The 9,055-nt window shown below is 44.9% G+C and overlaps 2 protein-coding genes across 2 annotated transcripts in view; one reads left to right on the top strand and one right to left on the bottom strand.

Annotated features, from left to right (window-relative positions):
• The first annotated feature begins 2,030 nt into the window (after positions 1-2,030).
• BIRC5 (baculoviral IAP repeat containing 5) lies at positions 2,031-3,900 on the top strand. The gene is made up of 4 exons (XM_017835388.1): positions 2,031-2,197; positions 2,282-2,391; positions 2,580-2,697; positions 2,990-3,900. Exons 1-4 carry the CDS (start codon positions 2,075-2,077, stop codon positions 3,068-3,070), a joined length of 432 nt encoding a protein of 143 aa, XP_017690877.1. The 5' UTR covers positions 2,031-2,074; the 3' UTR covers positions 3,071-3,900.
• A 10-nt stretch (positions 3,901-3,910) lies between these two features.
• The window catches only part of DZANK1 (double zinc ribbon and ankyrin repeat domains 1), a 29,317-nt gene continuing 24,172 nt past the window's right edge, over positions 3,911-9,055 (bottom strand). Inside the window, 6 exon segments of the mRNA XM_017835336.1 lie at positions 3,911-4,185; positions 4,188-4,279; positions 4,530-4,604; positions 4,978-5,105; positions 5,665-5,745; positions 8,229-8,317. Of these exon segments, the coding sequence (XP_017690825.1) occupies positions 3,935-4,185; positions 4,188-4,279; positions 4,530-4,604; positions 4,978-5,105; positions 5,665-5,745; positions 8,229-8,317 (716 nt within the window). The 3' untranslated portion in view covers positions 3,911-3,934.

Here is a 9,055-nt window from a genome sequence, read left to right as displayed (position 1 = left end):
AAAGCTTACAGGGAATGGAGATCGGTATTGCTATTTGCTTGTTTCTTAATAATTTGCCCATATTTCTGGGAAAATTAGTTAGTTAACAGCTATACTTATTATATCCCACACTCTCAGGACTGGGAGATTAAGTGTTACCTTCTGTGCTTTTATAAACTGCACACCCTGTTCATTCATGCTGCCTGTGAAAATGTAGTGTGCCTTTGAATTGCTTACTATGAGATCCTTCCCTGATGATCCTAACGGCTTTGGTGGGTACAAGTGTGGCTGACTCAAGCATCACTTCACTGATAGGGTAAAGGTGAACAGCCATGACCCAAGAACTTTCTGACTTGCAAAGAGATCCCAGCAAATCAGATCTGAAAACCAGTGGTGAAAACTGCAGTATTCGCGTGTTATTTTCTCTTGGCAACTCAAGCTGTAGGAAACATATGCTTTTATTCTACTGGCTGTAAGGGTGAGCACGGAGGTACTGTTGGGTGAGCAGGAATTCACCCCCACTTTCAGCAGGAGTCCCAACAACAGGAGGCTGAGGCCAGCATCCTGACAGGCACTGTGTGAAGTCAGGTGTGCAATCAGATAACCTGGGGAAATGCACCAGGGCTGCCAGGGAGCTCTACTTGTCTTCACTAGGTCAGCACCAGAACTTGGCAGCCTTTGAAGTAGCTATAAAATAGCTGCTGCAGCTTAATCTCTCTTTTGTGGCTGCACAGGGATCACTTCAAGGGTCCTCTCAAGATAATGTTTCCTCCCCATAATGTTGAATAATGAGAAGTTTAAAGGCCAGTGCTTGAATGGTCATGGATTTCTCTGCAAGGGATGAGGCTCCTAGGCCTCCTATTCCCTCTTTGTGCCTTGGAAACCAGGGTGATTTGTTACCTTAGCTGTGATTAAAGAGCCAGCATCCACCCTGCTTTATGATATGACTACTCTGCGCTTCCCTGACCTGTGCAGTGACTGTAGCAGCGATTAGAGTTGCCAAACACAGCTCAGTTTAACAGAACAAAATTTTCCTGGAGGATGAAGGTGGAACCTCACCTGCTCCAAAAAGGGCAGAAAAGCCCATGCACTTCCATGGCCTTGTCTGAGCTTTGATACTTCACAACCAGGAAGCAGCCTGCTATAGTCACCTTATTGTGCCCATTCATCTGCTATAGCTGAGCTGGGTAAATACTCAGATCATTCTGCATAGTAGTCATTAATTTTGTAGAAGTAATACTTTGCAGTTTACTTTGAAAGAGAAGTCCTGAGTGTCCTGACGTTGCACAAGTGTCAAATGCTTCTTTTCAGACTTCAGATCCAGACTGGGGGCTGAAACAATAGTCTGCTTGGTCCATTCATTGCCACCTATAGTGTGAGGATGTGCTGCTTTGCAGACCCACCTGCTTGTGATGATAAGCTCTTCGTGAGTGGTTGAGCTAAGCCATCTTTATCACTTGTCTCTGCCAACCTGGTCCGCAGAGTTGCTTCCCTCTAGCCCTTGCGTTCTTTCTGGAGGAGACACCGAGCAAACACTGCCTGCTGCATCACACAGCTCAGGAATCTGAGCTCCCGCTGCTGTGACGGATGAGTAGCCAGGTCGTCCCTGCAAAACCAGCGAGACAAGAGTGCTTCGTCCTGCTTTCTTCTCCAGACAGGCAGCGTTAGCCAGGCAGAGACAGTGAGCTCAGCCGCTCCCGCTGCCCGCGGGAGTGGAAAGGCGGCTGCCTGGGGCAGGAACAAGCAGCCACTGTCGCGGAGGAGCGGGAGCATCCCTGAGCGGGCTTTGCCTCAACAGGAGGCAAGAGTTTCCTGTTGAGGAAGCTGTGCTTCTCTACCAGCTCTGTCAGCACAAAAACCAATGGCACCTTCCTAGGAGTGTAATTTAAAAAAAAAAAGATCGATCTGGCAAACTTATCCTTCTTCCCCTTGGATTTGTGCTGGGGGCTTTAAAAACCCCACAGAAAACAAAACATTCTTTTTCCTCCTGGCTCATGCTCTCGGACTCTTCGGAATTTACAAGGCTGGCGCTGGAGGGCGGCAGAACCGCCCCGCTCCCGCCCTGCTCCGCGCCCGCCGCCGTTTGAACAGGGACATGGCGGCCGGCGCGGGGCCGGCGGTGCTGCCCGAGGAATGGCGGCTGTACCTCGTCTCCTCCCGAGTCGCCACCTTCCGCAACTGGCCCTTCACCGAGGGCTGCGCCTGCACGCCCGAGCGGGTGAGCCGGGAGCGGGAGCGCGGGGCCGAGGGAGCGGGGCGGGCAGGCGCTGACGGGACCTTCCCGCCTTTCTTGTGCCCGCAGATGGCGGCAGCGGGTTTCGTGCACTGCCCCAGCGAGAACAGCCCCGACGTGGCGCAGTGCTTCTTCTGCCTCAAGGAGCTGGAGGGGTGGGAGCCCGACGACGATCCCCTGTGAGTATGGGGTGGTTTCCCTGGCCCCCTCCCCGATCGGCGCCGCTCCCGATGGCGGCGGCGCTCCGGCAGCGGGAAGCGCTGCTGGCAACCGAGGTGCTCGGCAGGGGAGAACAGCTGCGGGTGGCTTTTTGGGAGCTACTGTCTTCTATTTTCTCTTTCCCCCCCCCCCCCCCCCGTCTTTTCAGGGAGGAACACAAAAAGCACTCTGCGGGCTGTGGTTTTCTTTCCCTTCCGAAAGAGCCTGCTAACCTGACACTACAGGAGTTCCTGAAGCTGGACAAAATGCGAATAATAAAGGCAATTGTACGTACACAGCGTACACAGAGACCGTAATGTATCTCTAACCCCCTGTAATGTTGGAAGAGTTACTTAGTTTCTAGTCTTGGGATTGTTTAGCTGGACTCCTTGTGCCTTATCACTGCGTTGCCAAAGTGCTTTGTTGCTTCCAGACTGGGGCTGGATGAGGTGGTGTGCCCATTCCTGGTCCTCAGTCTCTGCTCTGTGCGAGATGTAGCCTGATTTCCCCTTGAAGCTCGACGATACTAAGTCTTCTACTTAGTAGTAGGCAGTAATGTACTATTTTCACTTTCTGCAGAAAAAAGAGATTTCTCAGAAGATGACCGAGGTTGAAGATGCAGCCAAGAGCACACGTTCTAAAATAAAGAATCTGGCCTAGACTGCTGCAGCTTCACACTTGCTAGTGACATCTTTCTTGTAAATGTACTGTGGCACTGCCACTGTGACTGAATGGCTGTGTTTCCCAAGGCTCCTTCCAGATTGGCTGTCTTGAGAAGCAGGCTGAATTCTGCTTCACTCACCTGAGTCTGTCTAGGAAGTACCTGTGGTTTGATATATTGCATACATAATCTTTCTCTGCACGGATTCTCCTAATCTTTCTGTTGGTTTTATTAAGGATTACTACTTGTAGGTTTACTTGTTCTCTTTTTTCTTTTTTTTTTTTTGAAACCCAGCTGTTTAGAGATATTGCTGTACTGTAGAGATCCTGGTAGCTCTGGTGTTAAAACATATTTCTGGCAAGAATTGACAGGCATTTCCATTTTTGTACTGGATATACCAATGCTTTAGGATATTTTGGGACATGAAAAGGGGAAGGATTTTTAAAAATCCTTCAGGGATTTAGGATTGTGGCTAATAACATTGCTGTTCTGCCTTCAACTTTTATCTATACATAGATCAACACGAGGCAGCAGCCAACTACAAGTAGAAGTTTACAAGGATACCAGGCACGCTAAGCTTTGGTATAATTCAAAGTAGTTTTACTCGATTTTCTGGAGGAAAGGAATCTGACCTTCAATGCAATGGGCTGCACTGAATGCAGTTTTAACATCAAAAGGGAAAATAAGATCATCAGCCTCAGTGCTGTTGCCTAAGTGTCAAACTTTTTTAAGCAGCATTCATTAGGCATTAAAGACATTTCAAAGACATTCAAATTTATTTGTGCCTGGGAAGGTTTGGTTTGTCCCTTTCCTTGCACAAGTTTGGAAAGGAAAAGAAATTTGCAAAACAGAGTGCAGTTCAGTCAGAAACTGCTCTGACCTGCTGGAAAGGAATGGGGGGAATCTTGGAGAAAATATCTGACTGTTACAGGGCCCAATCTGATCGTACAGGGTTGTGAATTTTGCGACAGAACTGAACACACATGATTACATGCTCCCAAAGTCAAGGAACCTCCAGCTCTATTTTGGGAAAAAGGTTGTAGTAACACGTTGACAACACCAATGTTCCTGAGTTTCATAAGTTTGTTCAATGTTCTCTGTCCGACCTTACTTGGAACAATGAAATAACCTCATTATTTCCAGTTGTAACAGCCAAATCATATGCTGATTGCCCTTCTGCGTTCTTCTTTTGTATGTTTGCACTGCAGCTGTAAATAAAGAACAAATTGGTTTCAAATACTTAAATTCATTTCAAGTTACTGGACTTCGTGAAGTGGCTTGTAGGTAAATGTTGATGCAGAGTAACTTCAGAATTTCTGTGTGCCTCTTCCTGCAGGGACAGTGATAAGACCACTGAGCCTTGGACAGGCTCTGGCCCTTCAGTAGTGCCAATTAGGTCTGTGCAGGCAGGCTGTGGGTAGCCTGCAGCTGAGCTAGAAGCCCAGCTACAGTACATACCGTAACAGGACTCGGATGCTCTCCTGTCCCTCCAATCCAAGCAGAACTGCCTCATGGAGAGCTGTGTTGTTGTGCCTGCATAGGAGGAAAGAACAACGTACTTATTACCAAAGGAAACTATCCCAGTACATGTCTGAGCATATAAAACTAAGGAAAATGAATAGGATACAGAATACGCTAGAAGTGTGGTAGGCTTTAGTGAGGTTTATCATATTAATGGATGGGGGAAGGAACTGAATAGAACAGCAGCTTTTGTAACAGCAGTTACGAGAAGTCTTCAAAACTGCCAGCTGAAAGAAGAACTGCGGATACTGTCCTTGAAAGGAGCTCCTCAACTACATATTTGTGTCAAAGGAGGGGTGGGAGGTTAGTTCTAAAATTGGAGCATGTGTGCTTTTTTTTGGTAAAACTTCAAAATACCCAAGGCAGAGAATCAGTGCTCACTCACAGTCCTGACTGCTGGTCTATGTCGGCACCTTTCTGCACAAGGAGGGAGATTGCTTCTGTGTGCTTGTTAAGGACAGCAACTGTGAGAGCAGGTTGATCCTCGTCGCTGATGCAGTTTGGGTCAGCTCCCTAGAATGCACAGCAGAGGGAAGGTGAGCTGTTAAAAACCATACAGATTCTTCAACTTCCATGTTGCTTTAATATTATGCCAATTCAAGTTGGCAAGTGGGCTTTATGCTCAAGACAGAGAAATGTTAACATTGTGTTGTTTTGCTTCTTCATGTTTCTTCTGAAAATGTTTGTCATCTCGTAGCTCAAGGCCAGAGTAATGTACATAATAGCAGTCAAATCAGATTCCACAGTCAGGGTGTACCTTACCCTACCACACAGCAAAAACTTAGAGGTTATGCTTGCTTTTTTCCTATAGAGAGGACTTGACCCTAAACTATAAAACTTTCTGCTTGGCCTTGACAAACAGAGAAGAATGCCTTATGCACCCTAGAAATTTGGGGAGAACATATATAAATGTAAAATAGGTTGCATCTTCTCGAAAATGCTCTTTTAATCTGAAGACTATTACGAGACTGTTGCCTCCTAGGCATAAAGCTAAAGTTGCATACCAGGCTAATATTCTGTCAGTAAATGGTCAAAGAATTGAAAAGGGAAACTTCAGCAAGCAATAACTTACTTCACTGAGCAACTGTTCTATAAAGGTGATTCTTCCTTTTCCATTTGGACCCAGTTCATCCAGTAGTTGTCTGGATTCTGGCTGTGGAGACACAGACAGTAACATTTCACATAGTGAAAACTAGGCCATATCCTGCCTTTGAGTAAAGGTGAAAAATGCACACGGTGGCTTGAATGCAATGTATCTGAGCCTCATTATTGCTAATCCATGACTCTTCTCTGGGAATGTCTTTTTCAATATCAGCAAGTGTTTGGTAACCCAGGCTAATACCTCACTACTGAGGTCTTGATTCAGCAAATGTGTCTGAAAAATATTAGGTTTACATCAATGCAGCTCTCCAGGGCTGTATAAAGATCTGCTGAGCCCAGTAAAAGTGCTATATTTAGGATTAAAATTTGAAGCTTCCAGAATTTGTGAAAGTATTTTATTTAAAAAATGCGTATGTTTTTTCTCACAGAAGTTAGTTTACTAAATCTTAAAACAACAAACAATAAAATATAAAACCTTTAATTTCTTCCCAGGCTTCCACCTCGTTCTTCTCCAAGCATTTTTATCTCTGGACTCATATCACAGAGCTATGTATCTTCTCCCACCTGTTGGGATGGCTAACTGTTCCAAGCTTAGATTAATGTACATTTCCCTTTTGAAACTTTCCATGTCATTACTGACAATCGGTTTAGTAGGCCGTTCTTTCAGGAAGTTTGGTCTCTAGTGGAAGTGAAGCCTTGCTTCTGGAATTAAACTAGGCCTCAATTATGCTGACATCTCAGCTTAATGGGAAAATGGAGTTGACTTAAAAGCTTGTTAGGTAGATCATCTTCTCCCGCCTAGTTCATAGACATACTGTGCCAACAGTAGTTCCAGCACAGTACATCAGTGGAGTCAAACATAGTAAAGTCAAGGGAAGATGACAGTGCCTTCATCTGATACTGCTTCTGAAGAAAACCTATAACAGAATCAGTCTCCAACAGTGTTTTGGCCTAAAGTACATCATCACCATCATGGCTAGGCTTTGCGAACGAAGATTTGGGAAGGGCTCTACCCACATTTGTTACAAGCGCGCTGGTGGCTAAAAAGGCCAATATGAGACAAACACGTCCAGTTGCAAAAGGCACAGCAGAAAGACTCCTTAGGTGGTATATTCTGCAGGGCACGATTCTTTCTGCGTTGTCTTTTCTCCTCGAGAGTGATCCCGCGTGCTTTCTCAAAGGCATCAGTAGTGTTACAGATAGTGTGTCTCCAGACCTCCCGACTGGAGACCAGAGTAGACCAGTTATGTTGATCAATATGGCCAAGGCTGAGATGTTGTTTCATCTCAAGATAAAAGGGAGTCCTTTTATCTTCTCTTCTGGGCTCCTCTCATGCGGCAGCCAGAGGCAAGTTCACTATAAAGCATGATCTTAGGGAGGTGGTGGTCCTTCATCCTTGAGATGTGTCCTGCCCAACGCAGCTGTGTTCTCAGCAACATGGCCTCAATACTTGTGACTGCTGCTTGTTGAACAGATGTATTAGTCACATAATCTGACCAGTGGATGTTTAGGATTGTACGAAGGCAGCGTTGATGGAAGCGTTCTAGGAGTTGCAGGTGGTGGCGGTAGATGACCCATGATTCAGATCCGTAAAAGAGAGTAGACAGCACTATGGCTCTGTAAACACTGATCTTTGTACTTTTCTTCAAGTGTTTATTTCGCCAAACTCTTTTATGAAGCTTTCTGAAGGCACTATATGCCTTTGCTAACCTGTTATCTATCTCTCCGTCAATCTTACTGTCCGAAGAGATGAGGCTACCTAGGTAATTAAACTGCTGGACTGATTTGAGCACTGATTTGCCAATGGTGATATGGGGATGATGGAAGAGTTCTGAGGTGCCGGTTGACAGAGAACTTCTGTCTTCTTTAAACTGACTTCCAGCCCAAAGAGCTCAGCAGCGTCTGCAAAGCAGGATGTTAAACGCTGCAGAGCTGCTTCTGTGTGGGCAACAAGGGCGGCGTCATCAGCATAGAGCAGCTCACGGACAAGATCGTTTAAGGTCTTAGTGTGGGCCTTCAGTCACCTTAGGTTGAAAAGGCTTCCATCAGTACGGTATCGAGTGTAGATACCGTCCTGATCCTCAAGGTCTGACATGGCCCTTTGGAGCATCATGCTGAAAAAGACTGTGAATAGGGTTGGTGCGAGAACACAGCCTTGTTTCACACCATTAGTTATTAGAAAGGGCTCAGAAAGTGCATTGCCATATCTGACTTGGTCGTGTTGATCCTCATGGAGTGAGATGATCATTTTGAGGAACTTGGGGGGACAACCTAAGGCCTAAAGTACAACGGGTATTGGTAAAATACAACGGGTTCAATAATGAGAGAAACAATCTAATTAAGCTATTAGTAGGAAAAAAACATAGTTATTTTCAGTTCTGTAATAAATGTCAGTTACCAATGTTCAGGTTTTATATTAAGCTGGACTTTTATGCCCCGCCCCAGTCAAGGGGCATATTTTAACCCTTAAATGCCCTCCTTCATGTTAGTGCTGCTCTATAAATACTTTTTCTTGTATTTGCAGAAGATACTTACAGAGAGCTTATCTTCTTGTCCTGTAAGTGTTCTTGACTTTGTTCTCTTTATTTTGCCTCTTGAATGGAAAAGATTACGATCATCTTTGCCTACCAGAAAGGAAAACAAGTGTTAATTCAAAGCAAAGTCAGTATCCTAACTAGAACTTGTGGGAGAGGTCTGGAAATAATTTATCCACAATTAAAGCAATATTTATCAGTTTTCCACATGAGAAAGTGATGAAATATTTGTTGCAGATCATAGTGGTTTTAACAAAAGTTTTATACTCAGGCAGTCTGAAAAACTTGCTATTTTGAAATGAAGATTCAATGAAATGTGGAGTTTGGGGTGGTGGTTTCTTTTCTAACTAGCTGCAGCTATTCAACAGTTTTGACTCAGATTCATGAATTGTTTTGTCCAAAAACCTTATAATTTTTCAAAGCAGTCTGATTTCCAAATACTTAAGAACAAGACTAGAGGATCATCAGTAGATATGTATGGCCATTATTTTTAAGAGACATAATCTATCCAATGTGCAGGAGGGTTGAGAAGGAAATTATGCAGCATGTGAGGATCATTTGTGAGGATCCAAGTGCCTGGAATCACAGTCACATTATTAACACTCCAAAAAACCAGCTCCCAGTGCCATGGCCGCCTCTTGCCAAGTCTCAGATTGGAAGCACAAAGTGGATGAAACCTATATGGGAATTGAAGCATGTCAAATGATTCTGTCCTAGTTAGGACAGCTGAGTTCATCATGGTATGGGTGTAACCCAAAACTGTGTATTCTATAGCCTTCCATGCCATTTCCCAGAAACTGTTGTCAATAGACTATTAGCACCTCTGCC

The sequence above is a fragment of the Lepidothrix coronata genome, unplaced genomic scaffold, assembly GCF_001604755.1.
Source record: "Lepidothrix coronata isolate B3197 unplaced genomic scaffold, Lepidothrix_coronata-1.0 Scaffold255, whole genome shotgun sequence".
In the NCBI taxonomy this organism is placed as follows: domain Eukaryota; kingdom Metazoa; phylum Chordata; class Aves; order Passeriformes; family Pipridae; genus Lepidothrix; species Lepidothrix coronata.
This window is presented reverse-complemented; position numbering and strand designations above follow the sequence as displayed.